Source organism: Lytechinus variegatus, chromosome 6, assembly GCF_018143015.1.
Source record: "Lytechinus variegatus isolate NC3 chromosome 6, Lvar_3.0, whole genome shotgun sequence".
Classification (NCBI taxonomy): Eukaryota; Metazoa; Echinodermata; class Echinoidea; order Temnopleuroida; family Toxopneustidae; genus Lytechinus; species Lytechinus variegatus.
In genome coordinates, this window is record NC_054745.1 from 7569015 (window position 1) to 7591649 (window position 22635).

General features: G+C 36.6%; 1 protein-coding gene across 1 annotated transcript in view; it reads right to left on the reverse strand.

Annotated features, from left to right (window-relative positions):
• Window positions 1-1218: 1218 nt before the first annotated feature.
• The window catches only part of LOC121416944 (one cut domain family member 2-like), a 49126-nt gene continuing 27709 nt past the window's right edge, over window positions 1219-22635 (reverse strand). Inside the window, exon 3 of the mRNA XM_041610475.1 lies at window positions 1219-6613. Coding sequence (XP_041466409.1) covers window positions 6267-6613 — 347 coding nt within the window. The 3' untranslated portion in view covers window positions 1219-6266. The remainder of the gene's footprint in view (window positions 6614-22635) is intronic.

Consider the following 22635-nt stretch of genomic DNA (forward strand, 5'->3'; position numbering starts at 1 on the left):
TTGGAAGAGAGTCAGAGAAAGAAAATCTGAGTGAAGAGACAAGATAGGAGTGGGGTGAGAAGGCGAAAGTGAGTGTGAAAGAGAATAGAGGGGAGAGAAGGAATGTTATGGAGGAGAGATACAGGGGGAGAAAAAAAAGAGTAGATCTCTTGAAATTCAAGAGTGATTGCAGAAATTTCTGAGTAGCACTGAACAGGGGCCCGTTGCAGAAAGAGTTGCGTTTAAACTCAAGTAAAAAATCAATCGCAAGTCCAAATGCGCGCTGGTTGAAAATCAAGTTGCATATGATTTTTAGAGTTGCGATTGATTGCAACTTTTTCTGCAACGGACCCCTGGACAGTCAATTTCCATTTCTAGTACGTCGTTTTTGGCCGTTGCTTATTTTATCTCTCACTCTCTGTCATTCTTTTCTCTTCTTCTTTAATCCTTTTTGTCTTCTTTATTCTATATTTCTTTTTTCTTCTCCTTCCTCCAGACCTCTGTCTTCATTCTTCCCTGGTACATGATTTGATCTCTCTCCCTCATTATCTGTCTGTCCCTTTCTCCTACATGTATTGCACACCCTTATCTCCCTACCCCTCTCTCAATTCTCACTCTTTGCCTACTCTCTCTCTTCCCCTCCCTCTCACCCTCATCTCTCTCCCTGGCCTTGTCATTGATTCTTCCTGCTTTCTCCATCTCCCTCTTCATCCCTTTTCCTCCTTCCCTCACTCAAATTGCTTTGCATCTCGTTACTAATTTGGACACAGTCACACTAACAAAACCTACACCCAATTGACCAAAGATATCCCATTTGTCATACCATAACTTTGATCTGTCTGGGCCCTGTTGTACAAAGAGTTACGATTGATCCGACCAATCGTAACTATGGAAATCCATCAGTGTCATAATTTTTTCTACGAAAAATTTGCACGATTTCCTTTTTTTTATGCAAAGAGAAGCGCAGTGAATTTTCAAGAAAACAATGAATGCATGAATATACATCACAGCTAGAGAATATTTTGAACAAACATGCATAATATATGTTGACGTTGCTGGCCGCCCATAGTTGCGATTGATCGGATCAATTGCAACTCTTTGTACAACAGGGCCCATGGAGTAGATTTCATTGGGTGTGGCTGCAGTAAGAAATAACACAATTAACTTGAAATAAACATTCCAAAACTATTTTTATCCTGAGAGCAAACATATTTTTTTTTTACTTTTTTTTTTTCTCTCCAAACACCTGTATGTTATACATCATTCATATATTAACATCTTCAAAAAATGTCAAAATTTACAGATCAAAACTCCAGAAAAACAGCAGAGAAAAAACAACGGTTCCACAAGCATGGCCAAATGCACAGGGAAACGTGACCAAAAATGACATAAAATAGAGAAGAAATAATACAAAGCAAGCAGAAAGACAACTTTCTGTGCCAAACTTAATACAATCCTTACGCTTGCAAATATACCTTGCACGCATATTTCTATGGCACATGAACATACACTGTGCAAATAGGGGAGAGAATTATAAACAGATTACTGTCATAAATTCATAAAAGTTATAAGCCTGTAACCCTTTTACTTCGACATATAATTCCTTACTCTGGGCCACAAATAATGGGCAATAACCTCATGAATTAAAGTTTCCTCTTCACCTAGCCCGAGACATTTAGTAACTGTGGCAAAAAAAACCTCAACGACACGACATTGAAGTAAGTTGAGTAATCCTATTAAAAAAAAACAAATATGAATATGATATACCCAACAAGAATTAAAGGCACAACCAAATAGAAAATAGTGAAAATATGATTGTCATGATTATAAGGGGGGTGGGGTGGAGTAGGCTTAACAGAAAATCATAAGTCAATCACCTCTAATCTCTGCCCCTATGGCAAAATAAATTAAATTCAATAAAAGAATAAATGAATGAATAATCAGATGAATTACATTCTAGAGTAATACATTTATCTGGGAATTGTTGGTGAAAAACTCCCTGAATTAATTAATGAAGTATTGTAGATTAAACCAGGTCAAAAACTCTGATAAAATGAAAGTTTTTTATCAATTTAATTCAGCTCTTTCCTGTCATATCGACAGGTTTTTTAGGCAAAATATGGTCACGATGGAAATGATATACACCCAAGTTCATACTTCTCACAAACAAAACAAAAATGTGTGAAACATCATAAATATATAATGCTTAATTGCTAACCTAAGATTGTCTAGAAAATGACATTACCCCCCCCCCACCCTACTGCACGTAAATTTTAAGAAATGTGTGCAAAAAAGCAAGTCAATATTAACCAACACTTGCTCAGCTCATATTTCAAACAAACTTGTAATATTAAACTAACTTTTATACTTGTGAGGAATGAAATACAATAAAGCGATTGCAACAAATAACACCTTTCCTTGTCAAAAGACAAATATTGGGAATACATTTAGAAAAAAAAGTACACAAACAAAAAGTGAAAATTCAGAAAATAGAGAATGGCATTCGAAAGCACTGGAAATACTGTGTGTATATACACAATTCATATTGCACAAAAAAACTCACGCACGCACACTGATTAATTTGGTTGATGGTAAAAAAAATTTCGCATTAATTGGGTAAACTCCAACTAAGATAACTATATATACAAATCATGATCTCTGTTATATACCATTTACATTAACAATAAAATGGACCCAATCACATTGTCAAACCAAGACCAATAATATAATCAACAATGAACTTGCTTTAGAAAATGACCCTGCATTAACTTAAATGGCAATGTATTTATGATTGGCTGTCACAAATCAAAATTTCACTAATTTTATTTTTTAAAAAGACTATAAAGGAAAAATAGAATTAACAAACTTTGAATTAATTCTTTGACATTTGAGGGGAGAAAGGGTAACATTATATCTTTATCACGAAGGACATATCATTTGTCTCTTCTTGTTTAAAACGAGCAGAAGCTACCATGGGACTAAATCATTTCAATGGACAAAAAAAAAACGTATTGAAAGACAAAATTCCAAATGGAAAGAGAAATTTGATTTGCTACAACTCTATGCTGCCCAGTCATCACAAAAATGAAACATCATTTATAAATTCATTAAGAAATTAAGTGGCATTTTAAAAAACATACATGCAATAATAATTGATGGCACATGGAATTCACTGTACTTTACACACAGGCAAAATAGAAAAATATCTACTTCGAGTATGCAAATGTAAAATTTGTATGTTTTTTATGTAATTCTATTCATTTAATTGGTTTTCATAGACAGTCAGTGGAATGGAATAGAAAATAAATCCTGTAAAAAACAGGAAATACTCAAATGACGAATAATAACTGCAATATAACTGGCCTAGCTGGACCCAACTCTCTATAAACATGTATCTCATTTGGACAAAGAAAGGTACTTTCTTAATTACAGATATTTGGATGTGTTCAGTAACGGGGGGGGGAGGGGCATTTCAGAAAGTTTCTTAATCACTTCGATTTTCGCTTGCTACTTATTGGCCAATCACATGCTCTGATTTCAGTAGCTTATAACAATAGTCAATGGATATCACCGACTAAAGATTTGGTCCAGGAAACGCTCCCTTTTTAAATTCATTTTGAACCCGGAAGATTTACTTTTGAATCTCAAATGATTTGGAAATGGTTTATATTGGGAAAGAGATAAAAAGGCAAGAATTATGTTTTTCCCCCCGAATATCATCAATAGAGGGCCTGGGTCGGGGAAACCGGACAATCCAAGTACTGGCCAAAAGATTGAATGAACAACTTAAGAATTGACTTATGAATGTACAATTGATGTTAATGATTAATTGTACATTGTGGTCGATGCAATCATTAAAACTTGTTTTAGGTTTGATTGCTATGTTACATTTAGGTGTAGCAGAATCCTCGCTGTAATAACACTGGCTTAGGCAAAAAGTATCTGTAATTGAATACAGTACCTTCTTTTCCATGGGAAGATTCATCTAAAATCTACAAAGGAATTAATTTTGTCTTACAAAGATATCCTGATTTGATACAAGTTGGCAATATGGTCTTGTTATCATTGATGTGGAATGAAATTATGGATGCTCAATATTAACGTTCCCTAAAAATATTACAATATGCAGCAACATGGTCTGGAATATAGAGTAATGATTTCACACTGGCAAATAGCATGAAATAAAAATGCAATAATAAATTATATAACTGATGCAGAGGTCACTGGCTAAAACTATCTCATCTATGAACTAAAAGGTATCAAACTGCACTGCACGAATGTGTATGAACATAACATCTAAACCCGGTAACACTAAAGAGATGCAATCAATTTTAGGAACGACAATTGGTCGTCAGTGTAAGCCTATGGAAATCTGTGTACACAAAGTTACAATTGTAGTTACATATTGATTGCATCTTTTTATGTCACTGTGTCGTGGAATGGTGTAGGAAAAAAATAATACTTCAATACTTATCTCATCAAATAATTGCCCCGTGTAGAGTTTTAAAATCGAATCTCTAACTTTGCACAGCACACAAAATGTATGAACAACATAAATACAGCGAATAAATAATATTTCAAAATCATCCTTTTCTCACAGAGCAAATATACATATAATAAAGATTTCAATACTTAATGGAATGTGAAAGAAATATGGTATTTAGAAATACTTCAAATTCTATACGAGATTTCCATTTTTGATACAAGTACATAAAATATATAGTACGCACATCTTAGGGTTTTGTATTAACACAGAATAGGGTTAAAATTGGAGATAATGAATATAGTCCAGAATGTCAGAAGCTTATATTTGTCTCAAATTAATATTTTGACTGAGAAAGTCCTGAATTTACAATTTAAAAATATTTCAGCCTTTACGCAAATATTATAAATATCTCTCGGTCAAAAATACATTATTTTATTGCAAAAAAATTAATAATTAAATTACATTCGTAACACAAATGTAATGTGAAAGGGGCTTTAGATTTTAGACTTGAATTTTGAAGGAAAAAAAAATTTATAATGGGAAATTAATCTTATGTTTTTTCCAATCTTCTGTATTAGGATGTACAACTATTTAAAACAGAAATAGCCAAGATCAACTCAATACCACATAGACTATACTCTCTCCATGCAAATAGATAATGAATATTCATAATCTATTTATCTATTTCTAATCTGAATACATTTACATATCATTATCTTTTTCTGTAACATGTAGAGGTAGACATGAAAAACTTAGAAAACATCCAGATTTATTGCAGAAGATTTTTTTGTCTCCAGTTTTCAAAGAGCACACATTCTTGAGTTACTTCCTCCCTTCCTAAGTGCTATGGCTCCCTCTGTTGGTCAATAAGCTTTAGCTTTTTAATACCACAGCCAAATGCAACAGATTTTTTTCTATTCCACTCTCTCCAATAAATAACATGTCCCAATAAACAACTTTTGAATAGCATTATACTTATTTCAACATGGTGTAAAACCTATTGCGCTTGTAAAATTTCAGCCTTAAAATTTTCATTTTCAGTTACCAGTAACTTTATTTTTTCAGCCAGGATAGTGTTTTTTCTACATCCGATTTAATTTCATAAAAAAGTGGTGTCAGCAAAATTGTGCGATATAAACTTGCTTTAAGAAATGGCGACATCACATGAACAAGTTGGTGTTGTTCTTTTCTTGTCCTCCTTACTGATGCAAGAGGATGTATAGCTCAGCAAAAAAGAATAGATAAGCCCCACCCATTTTGCACACTGCACTTAAAACCTGAAGACTGACAAGAAACCCTTTTTGCACACAGCACACTGAAGTGAAAACATCATTAAACCCTGTTAAGAAGAGACTTTGATAGATTCAAATGGAGAATAAATAATTATCCTGCCTTCGATTGTTAATCAAGACAACAGCATGAAGATATGAGTGCGCAGCATCATTGCCATGGCAACCGGAGACCCAATCAGCCTTATTTCTCTCACTCGTACTGGTACTTTGGATCTTCAAGATAGACTACAGAGTGACAAGAACTTGACTTGATTTTTTTCTGAAGCAGCTCGATACCGGTTGATGCAATTGTTGCAAGTCCAGGATTTGGTCTAATGCTGATGTTGATACCGAGTCGTTTAGCAATCCCATTTTCATTTAGGCTCGGAAAAGGGATTAACGCTCACACACTCTTCCTCAAAATGAATGCTAGCAGGGGATGACGGGCAACACCGCTCTTTAGTCACGAGAAACACTTGGGACACACCCAGCCTCGTCCTACAACATGCCCCGCCCATCCGTCATCACAGCTACGCCTTGTACTCCGACTTGGGTGTCAGCGAGCCCTGGTTCGGATGCACTGCCCCCGGTCCGCCTCCTCCGGGTGCCCCTCCCACATTCCCACCGACCCCGCCCATCTCGTCCTGCCATTTGTCCTGACTCCGCCTCCGGGCGTTCATGAAGAAGTTACTGACCGTGCTCAGCTCCAGACCCAGCTGTTGGGAGATAGTTATCTGCATCTCCTTGGAGGGGCGTTTGTTCTCCTTAAAGATCGCATGGAGGGTGCGTCGTTGGAGGTCGGTGAAGACAAGGCGTGGTTTCTTGATGTGGCTGTTCTGTGACGGGCTCTTCGCATCGTCTTCCTTCTTTTTGCAGGCTGTAGCATAAAGATACAAAAACGAAACGCAAATGAATTGTTGGCTTAAACTGAAAAGGGTCAAGTACATGTATGAAGTATAACAATGACTAAACTCCGTGATAGATTTATTTCAGGTAAATCAAGAAAAAGTGAATGATTTTGGTGGAGGTGCACTGAGAATTTTAGGTCAGTTTTTATTAATTTTGGGCACATATTGACAGAATTTCAAAATATAACTTATATTACACACTAGAAGGGCTGACACTTCAGCAACAATATCCCAGTTTAACTCAATTTCTCGAAGAGATGGACTAGGATCATTCATTCTTTGCTTTGTCTGTATACTCATATACATGAACATTTTTGGTAAATGATGAATGAAATATGTATGAAAAAAGAACAAATCATTATTAGTGACAATGGATTATTCAGACATTCATTGAATCAGATTTGAAAAAATGCTTGAACTGAATTAAAAACCTCAATTCAAATGCATTTGCTTAAATGCATGCGCCATTCAAAAGCTTTTCAGAAACATTTTTATTATGTGAAAGCAATGCACGTAAATTCACACGGCGTGCTGAATTATAACCAAACCATTAGTTAAAAACTTAAACCTAGATCAAAAGTGGGATAAGAGTACAATGGAATATGGAAACAAAACATTTGTCCATTAATAAAAGAGAAGAAAAATAGGTTAGTCAAAATATGAAAATGAAAGCATGGGAAGAAAGCCAGTTAGTATCCATGATTTACCTCAGTTTTCCCACCGCTTTGATAAATTTTTGTTTTGTGTTTGTCCTTTGTTTGCTACCATCCCTCAACCTTGTTTGCCATTGTCAATGAGTAGATCTTCTCATTCATAATTCAAATATATAACCCTGAATTGTAAGATGTGTATTCAAATTCATCTCTCTGTCTCATCTCTTTCCTTTATCTTTGTCTTCTCCTCCCCCCCCCCCTCCTCTCCCCCTCCTCACCTCCCCCTCTCTCTTTCCTCACCCCTCTTTCCCCCCCTCTCTCCTCTCCTCATTTAATATCCCTCTTTTTCCATTTATCTTTTTGTCCTTTCGCCTTATTATACTCTTTTCTTTTTCTCCTACCCCATTCCCCTTACAAATTCAAAATTTCTCCTGAGTTTTCTTTTCTTCTCTTTTCTTCTTCTTTCTGATTTTCTTCAATATCTTATTTTCTTGCTTGTTCACTATCTCACTATTTGCTCTTCCCTCTCTCCACCATTCTTCTCTCTCTTTAACCATGGGCCTACTACCTTTTTCCTAGAACCTTCCCCCTTCTTTATTTTACCTCTCTTTTCCTATCCCCCCCACCCTTCCCTCTTTCACTCTCATACCCCCCCCCTCTCTCTCAACACTATTTGCTTGAAAAGTATATTTTGGAAACAAAAAGGCTATGAGAATTCAACAGATGATGTAGTAGACTTGCAGACACTGTGTCCATATCGGAAAGTGTAATATAACAATACAATGAATATATTTATACTACTGAAGGCCATGCAGTAACACAATAAAAGTGGCATATAACATAATATACTATAGGGAATAGATTGATATATATCTCAACCTGGAAATCTTATTTCAGATATATTCAGAATGATTTATAGAACTGCCCCAAATCTATCTTTTCTCTATTATACTTCTTTGATGTAACAATAGGAGTTTCAATATCTTAGTTTTACATAATAAAATGCAAGCCTGAAAACTTTCATTTTGAACTAGATTTCTTCCTCCCCACAGCTCTCTTTTTCTACAATGTATATTGTTCTAAGGTGCATACAGTTTATCTAAAACTGTATCGTGCCACAGATATACTGTATGTTGATGAATATTGTCCTAATTGTTCCTCTTTTCTCTATCTTCCTAAAACATTAGTTTCTGAAGGATAAATATTGCATGATTTGAAAAATTCAAGCTCATACATGCTTGTACACACACTTCTCTGCATAATCAGTAGATTTCATGATGAGAAGCAAAGTTATCCTGTTTAGTGTCTGTTAATTAGCCCCCAAAAATATGTATATTGTCAAGCTGAGGTTGCTAATACCCTTAATCCATGTGTAATCCCTTTAATCCTCTTCCCCCCTCCCCAGTTGTGGGCAAGGGATCTAACTCTAGGGGTCCATGTTGGTACCAGATGGGCTAACAATGGCTTACAGAGGGGGGCAATTCTACCCCCCATTGTCCAAAATGGTGCTCCTTCGTTCATAGCTCCATGTACTCTGTATCATAATAATAGGTGTAAAAAATAGCTTTTGGTCTCATTCCAATCCCTGTCCATCACTATACTTCAACAAAAAGGGAATTTAAAAGGCTGAGGGCTGGTATATCTCAATGGTTAAGTTTACAAAACAGGTCTTTAATCTATCACCACTGTCACATCTTGCGGGCTCTTTTCATATGCCAGTCTTTAAAAGACTACAACTTTAATTGACAGAACATTTTCTAGGTAGGCACTCAACCCAGGTGAGGTGAATGGGTACCAGGTGGGTGTTTCATAAAGCTGTTCGTAAGTTAAGAGCGACTTTGAGAACGACTGGTGATCCTTTCTTGTGGTAAATGATATTTTCATTGGCGGGCAATGGCCAAGCGCGTAAGAAAGGATCACCAGTCGTTCTCAAAGTCGCACTTAACTTACGAACAGTTTTATGAAATGGCCCCCTGACACAAAGGTTATCAATTAACCGCTAAATTGGAAGAACAATTCTGATCTTTCTCTCTCTCTCCCTCTTTCTCTGATTCTCTTACTTTCTTAGTGATGACTAACGCCCCCACCCCCTCTCCCCCATATACCAAAACCAATAACCAACTTGTGGGAACTTCAGCCTCAAATACCATCTGTGTAAATTACATTCCAGTCAGCCAGTCAAAATTGCATGCCATTATCCTTTCTCTCCCCCCAAAAAACATATTGCAAATTTACATCATGTACAACTTAAGCTTGCCTAGGCCTCAAACCCATGCATGCCGCTAGCAAACAAATTATCGATTCATAAGAATCAATATTGTTCTTTTCTAATTAAAATAACTTTTTTTTCCTTGCCAAAAGCGGGGAATAATCTAATTAAACACGATGGGGCTAAGTTGGCGAGATATTGCAAGGAAAAGTCGTGGGGGGGGGGGAACCATTGAGAATAACGCGGCCGGAGAAATTCATAAACCTCCCTCGAAGAATCAAAAGCGATGCTATTTGTTTTGTTTATCTTATTTCTTATCATTAGATAAGATAATAATCACAGATCTCGCACAACTTGAGAAGTTGACTTGAGAATGCTATATAGCCAGGACCAGTCGTGGGTTCAGAGCATGAAGGATCTAAGTGTATGTACTAAGTCCTTCTTCTACTAATACCATCCAAGTATGTCAGGAACTCATTGTAAAAGTCGCGGTTCCTCAACCAACTTCATCAATATACCAGTAGCATTATCATGTCCTCTCAAATTTCATATTGAATTGTGAGCTTAAAATCATGAAAATACAATAATGAAACAATGACTTTTCGATCGATTGTATACTCAATTGTGAACCAAATATTATCTTAAATACACATTGCAAAAATTAAATGCCATATCAGCATTTTCTGGGACAAAAATTAATAATTTTTCAACAATTTGCACTTAGTTGCTTCGTTTTCTCATTGCAATGACTGAGATAGAATTCAAAGTTTATTCATTTATCATGATATTGATATTTGTTAATATAATAAATATAATTATTAAAAATAGTTCTACATTTACAAATAAAATGATACCACTTTTAAGACGGCATCCCATATCAATCTGTAATTCCATCTTCCACTGTGTTCTTAATGAAGTAACCTGTTCAAGCCCAATTTCCACATACCCACAAAAGACGATACACATTTTGCCTTGCTAATAGCTCACCCTCGGGGGCAGTGCATGTAATCCGAGATTTCACTTACAAATATTCACTTTCTAAAGATATTCTGTGGCAGGCCGCCACCAAATTTTGGAGAAAATGGCGGTGATATATTAAGTGGTGTAAAAGCGTTTTCGCCTCAGGTCGTGGTAGGGGGGATTGGGACAATGCGGAGTCTTATTGAATTAATGGTGGAAAACTAGATCCAGTACCAATTTAATTGATTTTGTAATTTGTAGCTGGTTTTGCATTTTGATCGAGAGCTGAAGTGCAAGTGAATAAAGTGATGATTTCAGAAGAATTGTTTTATGTAAATAATAAAGTATGCCACAAAAGATAAAATAATAAAATATGCCACAAAGAAAAACATTACATGTAGGAATGAGAACAAAGAAGGACAAATAATGTGGAATAAAATTCTATTTTAAACATAAAAAAATCTATTCTATAGGGAAATATCGGTTAAAAACAACAATATCTGCTTTTGTTCGATAACAAAAAAAAGAACCTCTGCAGATGTGCTCAAAATACATTGTCCCACCTTTTGTTGCAAATGAGTGCTTAGAAGGGTGTTCAGAATCCTTGAAAAGAGTTCAAATTCTCACTTATTACAGTCCCACTCTGCTTTCTATACATGCGCTGCATGACACTGCCACAGGGATAAACCTGTAACAGAGCCCCCCTTTAACACAAAGGTAAATTTTATCTGCCCATTTCCCGTTCAGAGGCGTTCCAAAAGTACGAACCGAATTTGGAGAATGTACTTTTGGCCTGGAGACAGTAACGGGAATCCGCAATCACTTCACGTGAAGTATTTGAAAACCGAGAAACTATTACTCACCCTCGTACCGTCTTTATTGCCCTTTTAACCGGTATTTTAAACAGTGCTTGGGTATGATAGCCTCGCTGGTTCAACTGGTTTTTAATTTGCTCAGTATTAACTAGCAATTTGTTAGTGCAGGGTTGAAACAAAAGTGCCTTTTAAATGTTATAATTGATATTATTATTAGAAATATCGCTAACTGCTAAAAATAACTGAAATAAGAAATTGATTAAATAAATTCTGAAAAAATTGATGAAGTGCTTGAAAATAAGAACTAAGTAACTATTTGCTTTTGCTACTTGTAAACTAAGTTGCTTAAAAACTTTACCATATGATTAAAAAGCAATCAATATAATGATATGAAATTTAAATTGCAAAGATCAGAAAATATAACAAAGCTTATCGCAATGTTAAATCAACTCCCAACTTTGTGTAAATAAAAAAAACCACAAAATGAAAAAGCGGACTATAAGATTTTCCTAACTCACTGATATTTATGAAAGAGCTTCAAAATAATGAAATTACATCATCAAATATTTATAATGAAAAAATAATGATAGGCATTTATATAGTACCATCTATCTAGAAATATTCTATTCCGAGTTTATTATTACCCGCCTTTAGCTCGAGCTGCCTTTCAGCGCTCATGCATTCAAGGAATCAATCCTGCCGGGTACCCATTCACCTCACCTGGGTTGAGTGCAGCACAGTGTGGATAAATTTCTTGCTGAAGGAAATAGCGCCACGGCTGGGATTCGAACCCACGACCCTCTGTTTCAAAGTCAGAAGACTGATCCACTGGGCCACAACGCTCCACATTAGTAATTGACACAAACACTAGTGCAAAATTCAGTTTACTCCTAACATTGCCTAAAATGAACTGAAATAAAAGCAGAATTTTAGATCATCCTCAACCAATGATCTTTTCCTCTCTGCCTGTTTGCTGGCCCTGATCAAAGATCAAGAACTGCCAACGCGCTACTCTCTTTCCGCGCCTGATTGTGCAGGGGGGCATAATCCATTTTTCTCACAGCTGAAAAATGACAACAGCGCCCCTGCGAGTATACACAGGGTGTATTTAATTTGGTAATTGAATTGGTTTAAAGTAGATAGTATTGTAGGGAGATGGAGATGATGTTTTGGATGATATTTCTCCAGGGGGCCGCTTGATTTAAGCTCGTTTAAAAAAATCTGATTGTTGAGCGGATGATGGCTAATACAATGCTATCCACCTTGCTAACTTCCTTTTTCAGCTCTTCATTTCTCTACAATCACAGTTTATTTCATTCTCTTGTCTTTTCACTCACAAGGATGTATTTCGCCCTTTCTCATCTGCAAGTGTGCTATCCTACTTTTAATATCATATCTTTATTACAATTCTGCGTATTATTTTGCATTACTGTCTTTATAAAGTATTATGTGTGTCACTGTAGTTTGCATTTCTGTTCAACTAATCATGTTCCAATTATCATATTGCATTTACATGTATATTATGTGAGGGTATGGGTAACCTAAAATGAAAGTAGCTGAAATTATGCTTTTATTCTTTTGTACAAAGTACAGAGAAGTTGAAGATAAAATAAAATTTAAAAAAATCAGCCAGAAAGCTGAACTTATAACCCTGCTTACTACTTTGATCATAGACATTAATAATACACTGACCTTAATAGTTTTCTTTCTTTAATTAGGGGGAGGGGGATATCAAATTGTTCGATATCCTTGTTTCTCTCTCTCTTTCTTTCTTTCTATCTTTCTTTTCTTCTCCCTCCTCGGTAATTTTCATTCCTATTCTTTAACCTTCACTCAGCTCTATCTTGCCAAGCATAATACATTTTTCAAGAGTACTAACTTAATCCTTTTCTCATCTCTCTCTTTCTTTCTTTCTTTCTTTCTCTCTCTCTCTATCCCAGCTCCTCCTCCCCCTCTCTTCTCCTCTCTCTCTCTTGATCCCCCATCCATTTTGCCCTCCTCCCCAAGGAAGGGGCACTTTGTTTGCATAATCAATTAATGCACAATTCGGCTCCGGCTCCCAGGCATTGTAGGGCATATGGTCGGCTAATCCCAAGGGCTTCCTGTGCAATAAATTATGCATGTTTGCCAAAGAGGGGATGGGGAGCAAGACTAATCCATCATTTGTTTAGCCATGATTCATAAATCAATCAAATTTATGAAGTGAAGAGGGCTTCGGGACCCAAATAACTCTGCATGACTCTGATTGAAGACAGTAGGATAGGAATAAAATCTATTATTATATTTCTTCTCAATCTCTGTTTTTTAATTCAATGTTATTTGTTGTTTTATTCTATTTCTTAAATTCATGCATGGTGGAATGTATGAGGCCTCTCTAATATCATGTTATTTTATATTTAAAAATTGCTATAATTTAGCTATCCATTAACTTTAATTCTTTTCAAGTATCTACAATTTTATTCAAATAACTTCAAAAATTCTAACATTTCTAATCATTAATGATTGATTCATTTTTTTGTCAATATTGTATAAGCATAAATGTTTTTGTTTTTATTTAACGTGGTATGAATCATAATTGGCAATTAAGAATTTTAACTTCCTTGTCTGGATATAGTGTATAACTAGAATGAAATACATTCATATCAGCATAAGATAAGCTATATGCTCTTTTTCTTTATAAATCACAAAGAACCAGCCCTTTTTATTCCTATTGATACCATTCAAATTTTGTACAGCATATTCTATTATCTCTTACCATTTTATCATTTAAGTAATAATTCCTAAGGTAAACAAAGAAACTAACATGTGTATTATTTCAAGTCTATGTGATTCTAACACAATGTGAACTGACTACATTCACATAAATCAGGTATAAACAGAGTAATTATATAGAAATCACAGAATTTTGGGCTTTAAATTGTATAGGACTATGAGTATTCTAACAATGGTCAATAGAAGGTGTAAGGTATAATAAGCAAACATGCATTAACCCATTGGGCATACAATTTTGTATATAAATGCCTGTATCATATACATTCTTTTGTACACACTAGTCAGAGCATAAGCCGCAATGAGTTAACTAATCATTCACCAAGCTACACCAATGCCTGTTTAGCACTGAAGCTATGAAATGTTTCAATGTACATATACATTGAACAAAGCAAGGTTCTCGTAATAGATCGATTTCAATATCATACACATTTTCCATAGACCCTAAAATATATCTACTACTTTTTATAGATTAATGTACCATTTATCCTTTTAACACTAGAGTGCCTAAAGTGCTTCAATGTATTTTGAATGGGCCTGTTAACGGTCAATTCCTTAACTTTGCTTCTCAGAGTCGCATTTTTCAATCACTTCTGAAATCTGGCAAGAGAAAAAAAACCTGACTCGTATAGGTGAGCATCCCTTGATAAGGAGCTAAGAAGCCGATCGATTAATGACAATTCTCCCTCGCTTGTCCAACGAGTGGCTAAGAGTTTTCCTAGTGTAATGCGAGATGCCATTGAAAGCGGTTTGACACACGGGTGGAGTGGGCTGGGAGAGCGCTCGCAGCGCCGCAACCGGAAAACTCGACAGTCGGGGGGAGAAGAGTGGCGAGCATCCCGAGACTCATTGTCAGTCAAGCGCGTAGAAGGGGTATTCTCAATGGGGATGAATCTGTTATAAAGGCATTGGTAAAACATATTTTTGGTCATTCAATGAATTTTTGGCCAGGTATTGATTCCTTGAATGAAAAATTGAAAACAAATACACCTTTTCTTTCAAAAAAATTGTGATGTGTGGATCAGTGGTCAAGCACCTACCATGTGAACAGATTCTAGGTTCAATAGACAATCAATCTGAACATTTGTCCACTCTTGGTGGCCAGGTGGTCAAGCATGCACCCGCAATATCAACAGAAAGTTGTTGGTTCAACAAACAATCCATCTGAAAATGTGTCCACAGATGGTGGCCCGGATGACAACACCAGCCACATGAACAAGAAGTTTCAGGTTCAAAGATTAATACCCTTCTTCATGTAAAAAGTATCCATAGATGGTGGTTCAGTGGTCAAGCACTTTTTTGCAATAACATGATTGTTTCAAAGTTCTTGCTAATACATGTATAGTTAAATGATTTTGGTTGAGGTATGATATTGTCCCACTTATGTTTTGCACAATGATTTTCAGATGCAATTGTTTTCAGGGTTTTATTTTTACAACAAATAGTACCTTGCAGCCTAGATTTTTTTTGAAAGTCAAATCAATGTTAACCATTGCCATTAAGACAACATTGCTCCATTATTTGTAAAATATGGTTTTGGGCAAGGAAGCCTTTATCCCCACTTACAGCAAACATTATATCACTCAACAGTCTACACACTATACCGTTTGTACAGGAAAAATATGCAAATTCGGAGGAAGGTGACCCGACACAGGCAGCGACAACCGCCATTCGGTTGTATTCTAGTAGAAGTAGCAGGGGTAGATAGTGAATACTATTGCACGGCACACGGTGGAGGAAAACGAACCCGGTGCAGGAGCGGAAGAGGAAATAGTACGACTTTAGAACACTAATGGGTCCATTCTCGTCTCCCTTGCATGGCAAACAAGGTGACAGTAGCTCCAAAAGCAGAGAAGAGAACTTGATATGGGCAGGCTTTTCCCTGTCGACTCCCGTCTCGAATACCAGTAGGAATGACTGCCCCGCGACGTGGGATCGAGAGGAAGCGCTGACTAAGAGAGGGAGAGGTGTCGCTTTCAGCACACAAGTAATGTCAAATATTCGCTATCATGAGAGAAACGTATGCCAGGGACTCAAACGGCAGACAAAGATTTCTCAAAAGCTCCATTAACTGTTGGTCCAATTTCTCCTAAAGATATTGTACATGCTACTTAGTACATGGGCCGGTATACAGAATACAATTTTGAAAGGAATAAAGAGTAAAGGCATAGGGAGAAAAGTTTCAATTGATTGTCCTTTAAAAAAGTCATTTCAAATCAATTATTTGGTATTGAACTAAAAAAGATAAATTAATATTCAATGTTGCATAATTCGTTGAATAGGTGTAGTAGAATGAACTTGCCACTTTGTTAGTATAGTCTGTTTGTGTCACTGACGCAAGAAGTTTAAATGTTGAAATAAATGTATGAATGAATAAATGAGGTTAAATATGGAGTGACTTCTGCTAACCCTATATTATACTTCAAAAACATGCATACATAATTGTGTTAACACATCAAGGTCCTTCACACATGGTCAAAAGATGATTACACGATAAAAAAAGCATAAAATCTTCCATCACATGATACCTCTAAAAACAGCATGCACGTACCCTACATCTATTCTCCATGATTCACTATCATATTATATTTAAAGAAACTGGAATAGATGTTGGTGTAAACACACTGAAGAGGTACTTGAATGAGAAAACTCTCATAAATCCTGCTATATACACTGAAAGAAACGTGATAAAATTTTGATGCAAACACACCTGGAATGTTGTTAGCCAGGCCAAACGTGTTTGGTCATCGATACCCTTTGTCAGGTGAAGTTAAGTGCTCTTTAGTGCGGCACCACTTCCGAGAGCCCACACTCTTCCTCCAAAAGATGTTTGATTATTAGGCCTGTTTCCTTGCGCAGAATCCCAATAGAATAGCTTTTTAAGGAAGGTATGACTGGCTGAGAGCATCTTGATGCTCCACTTCAGTAGTGGTATCATACCATGATGATGTGAATTCATTTGACTCATTTGGTCTAGTGTTTTTTCTTAATTTTGTCTTTCAATCATCAGGTCGTGGGTTCAGATCCCGGCCTTTCTATGTTTTCCATCAGCAAGAACTTTACCCAGATGAAAGGAGTACAACTATTGTTAATATGGTAGGAAATAATGGGAAAGAACTAGGAAATAACTACAGAGCTATTGAAAGGAAATATTGGTTTTTAGAGGGATACTTGAAGTTCATCTCAGCACAACTGAAGAAAAGGAAAAAATCAAGGAAAAGGTTATCTTCTAACAAACAGACAAGGAATTGCTCGGTTGAAGAATACTTTGCATTTTGCAATTGATTCCTAGCTTTCTATTACAGCCTAACCCTAACCGAATACTTTCCATTTCGGAAATTGTACCTGAATTAACGTTTCTTCCCACAGATAATTATGACGCCTGTATTTACTCTCCACTCCAGGTTCCCTCAGGGTGCGGTATGCTCTCCTGTTTCATTCTAACTTTCATTGGTGAGGAATCTAGGCCTCATTTTGGTCGCTAACTTCATTACGGTCATTTCGGTGATAATGTTACCCCATCACAGTCCTTAAAAAGAAAACCCTGAATTTTATCCACGCCGCCATTCTTCTCGCTCTCTCGGTTTTCTCTAATTCAGTTCCGAAGATACATTGTTTGTTGATTTCTGCCATTGGGTGTGTGGAAGGATCTTTAACAAATGCTTCTTTTTTACCATAAACACTCCTCTTCCCTCGCTCCTTAATTTTCGTTAAATTTTGCAAGAAATCCAGTTCGCGTTTCGGTCCCGAAGCACTTACAAGTTGCGGAATTGATTTCGCCTAAAACAAATTCCCACTTGAGGAAATAAAAGAGATCACAGGACACCTGTGTTTCTAGAGTTCTTTCCAAGCAAGTGACAATTAAGACATTTCATAGATTTTCATTCCTGTGTATGTCCAACAAGCCCTAAAATAGATTTGTCTAAAATCTGCAATATTATGCAATAAAATGTTTGATAACCACACTATTGATAATCATTGATATCATGATAGGCCACCTTATTATAATAATAATAATAGGCATTTATATAGCGCCATCTATCTAGAAATATTCTATTCCGAGGCGCGTTGTTATTATTACCCCGGCTTTAGCTCGAGCTGCCTTTCAGCGCTCATGCATTCAAGGAATTAATCTTGCCGGGTACCCATTCACCTCACCTGGGTCTCGTGCAGCACAATGTGGATAAATTTCTTGCTGAAGGAAATTACGCCACGGCTGGGATTCGAACCCACGACCATCTGTTTCAAAGTCAGAAGACCACTGGGCCACAATGCTCCACATTATGATATTAACTATATCATGACAATGTTTCTCTGTTTAGTTGGTAAATTTTCCACTTTCAATATACGCACAGGTGCTGCAGAAACAAATTTCAGGTAATATATGTATAAATCATAAATATCAAGAAGAAATAGGCCTACATGACAAATCTACAAATGTTTAAATCATGGGATAGTAATGTTTGGAACTTAAAACATACTTCTTTGAAGATTTCAAAAGTGCGCGCAACTAAAAAGCATCTCATGTAATGAATAATATGATTTGGTCCTAAATAAAAAGGCAATATCATGTAAAGACCTTAAAAGCAAATTACGTGTTGATTGCTAAAGTGATTTTAAACCTGTAGTTTTGGGGAATAAAGAGGGAACTATTTTGCCAGTCATTTAACATCTACTAAAGATAGTGGTGTTTTTTCATGAAATGCTCTCTCAGTTGTTTCTAGCCCTTTGACGGTTGGTAATATAAGAACTGGAGAGAAAGAAAGACAAAAGAAAAAAAACAAAGCAAGAAAAGGAAAGAAAATGCTATAAAAGGCTAGGACCTTTATAAAGGGGAAACAATCTTTTTTCAAATGTTTAGGTTATATTTCTTTTTCAAAGCAGATAGAGGGGTAAAAATACAGAAAAGCTTTCATAAAGAAAAAGAAAAACTAAGTAAAAAACCAAAAATCTGTGGTAGTTTAGGTCTTCCAGAATACAATATGGAACTTGTTTCAACACACAGAATCTGCACATAATTATAACTGATTTCAAATTTCATTATCTAAAACAGAAAATTTGAATTTATTCAAATTAATTTTCAAATTTTAGACCACCATCTTGAAAGACACCATAGCAACTGTCCTCAAAGTTAATCAACCCTGAGACCTTACATCCCCTCAAAGCACACCATCTCACTATAGATACGGATGAAGCAAGCAAGCAAGCAAGCAAACGATGGAGCAATCTCGAACTCTGGGAGTAGGGGAAAAAATCACTAGTGATTCTTAGGGTCCGTATTGATAAATCAATGCTAATCTCGTTTGTTGCGTCGGAATCGATGCACCTTAACAATCCCTGATAGATCTTAAAGATGAGGACATCCCATCACTCTCCTCAGACAGAGAGAGATCGAAACATTCCACAGTCAATTTACACTCGTTTAACAAGTGCTTACCCAGAGATCAATATAGTCTAACCGACTTATCTTCCAATATATACTCTTTAAAGGCGACTAAATATCCTCCAATATGTTCACTTTAAAGACGTCCTATCTGAAAATATACAGGACAATGCCTTGAAGGCAGGTTGTTTTCTAAAAAGCATCCCAAAAAAGACAATTTTCTTATTTCTTCACCTTAAAGGCAACTTTGATTCTTACACCCACACATTAAGGCGACTTATCTTCTTTTGTATACACAACTTAAAACCAACTTATATCCCAACAATGATGACTTATCTTCCAATATGTAAACATTAAACTCAACTTATTGTCTTATATGCACCCAAACGGGGACTTGTCTTCCATTACACCTTAAAAGCAACTTATCGTCCAATATAGACCTTAAAGCTGACTTATATCCCAATATATTCAAACCTTATTGGTGACTTATTTGGCAATATACATACCTTACAGGCAACTTTAATCTTAGCTTTAGATTAATTCATTTCATTTTGGGGATATTTGATCAAATATTCATTCCTCATAATAATCACAAACATTTTTCTTACCAAATAACAAAAAAAAATGGACACAAAGCATTCAAGAAGAAAGAAAATGCATTAAAATTTATCAGTCTACTGAGTTGTTCATTTATACCTATTCCATCTGGCATTTTCAGATTCACATCTATAACCCATAGGGACTGGTTCACGCTATTCTTATTTGTTGAACAGTTGACAACTCCATAATCAATGGTTGTGGATGTCCTGAAAGCAAGAGGTAACAAATTCTACTAAAGGTATGGTACATGGGCGGAAATCCCAGGGGGGACAGGGGGGACGTGTCCCCCCTACTCAAAATAGTAGGGGGGACATTTGATATTGGGTCTTTAGTGATGCTAAGAAATATATCACTCAAAATGGGAATAAAACGTGCGTTTTGGGGACGAGATGACCTTTTTTTTTTTGCTTGTCAAATTTTCCAGACCCTTGTCCCCCCTCGGGTCCCCCTACCTTTTGGGAGAGATTTTCCGCCCCTGGTATGGTAGTGTTATCTAAGGCACTAAATCCATTTTGAAAATTTGACAACGTAGTAATGCACATAGTAATGGAAAGGTAAATACATGAATATGATCAACATTCTCATGACTGTAACAAAAGTCCTTTTTGCAACACGTACAATGGAAAGCATGCTAGCCTCCAGACCAATATATCGGCATCGCATTGAAAATGGAGTTGAGACCCTTTGGCAGTCGACCCATTAGCACTATGGATATCAAATACACTATCAATCAAGTGCCTGTTTCCACTCGTGCCATTTTTCCTTGATTTAATCTCAATTTTCAGGGGTAACGAGGTCTCCTCCGAAATAGGTTTGTGTCTGTTCACCTGTGCTACTGTACACACAAGTTACTCAGAGAGTTGATATATTAGTGAAACCATATAGAGAGGGAGAGAGAGAGGAGGACATGAAAGAGAGAGGGGAAGGGGTATAGGGGAGGGGGATGGGGTAGGGATGAAGAGGGAAGATGACTGAGCAAGTGAGGGGAGCAAGAGAGAGAGAGACAGACAGAGAGGGGGTGAATGAGAAAGGACAAACAGGAAGGCAAAATAAAGTACCGGTATATAAAGTAGGATGGAAGAAATAGAAAGAAAGCAACAGATGATGAGAAGGTAAATGAAAGGATGAGGAAGAAGAGTGATATTGGGAGTGGTTCCAGGATTTTCTAAAGGGGGGGGCACAATTTTCTGAGGAAAATTTTTCATCCCAAAACAAAATTGACATGAAAAAAAAGGTCTTCACTTTAAAGGGGGGGGGGCACACTTCTGTTTCAACGGCATTTTTGCATTACAAACTTTCATTTTGCTTCCCGTAACGAGAGGAGGGAGGGGCACTGCCATCCCGTGCCCCCCCATGGATCCACCAGAGATAGAGACGGAGGTTGGGGTGAGGTGATGTAAAAGTAAGGAAGAGAGAATGAGTGAAAGAAGAAAGCAAGAGGCGGAGAGGGGAATTTAGTCAAAGAGACAGAAAACAAGAAAGAGAGAATAACTTGGTGTGTGTGGAGTTTGCACTAGATGAGAGTGTAAGGACAATCTGGTCCTTTTCTTGAATGAGAAGGGGGGGGGGGAGGGGTGTTAAAGAACGCGAGTGTGTGACTAAATACATTAGACGATAACAATGAAACTAAGTATTCAACCTATCAACAACAAAAAATGTTTCTCAAGAGTAAATTTAAAGATTCCTCAAATAGTACCATCCTCCGACACTAAGAATGTTTGCCTTATTGGCTATGACAATAAATAGTGTTTAAAAAGTGATATTACCATATAATTACAATATATCGAAAACAGTATTAGACCAAACATGCTTGGACAAAGTGGGATAAGTTCATTAGACCAAGTGGCATTTCACTTATTGGTCAATATAGCCCTACAATGTAATATGACACTATCACTGGGCTGAGATAGTACCATGGAATGGTATTCTATTATCGCCCCCTGGCTTCTAAACACACATGTGTCTTTAATTAGGGTTGTTCTTCATGCATATTCCTTCCCCCTTCTCCCCGATTAAGTGGACGATGATCGCGCCCGAGGCCGCAAGGTGTACAGAACGTTTTACCCCCTCGCGAGTTCGCCTCATCAACGACGCTCTCCCCGGTCCGTGCCTCATCTTCGCTGGGGGGAGGTAAACGACGTGGTGGAAGCTGCACACCGGTCTCTACGGTACCAAGAAGCGACCGGCGCATAACTTGACGGAAAACGTTCTAACCCGCAAAGGCATGTAGGGGGACCCAAGAGATGCGGTAAACAGTGCCATTTTTGCAAGGTCACCCCCTAAATAATTTAGATCTTCAATGACGTGTTATTTCCCTGATTTCAAAATAGTAGATCGGATTTTCAGACATACACCATACAAGGAAATACTTATCTTGCTCTCATTACGCATGTAGGCTAAACAGTGTAGAAGCAAAACATTTGAAACACGGTCTTATGGAAAGGCATTGACTACCTGTATTGTAACAAAAATAAAAAAATTTAACCTGCTGACTACTATATCTTGTAATTCCTATAGGCTATAATGTGATTTATTCTGTAAATAAAAGAAACTAAAATTGTTCCAAGGTAAAGGTTAAAAAGGGTTATTTATCAAATTCTAC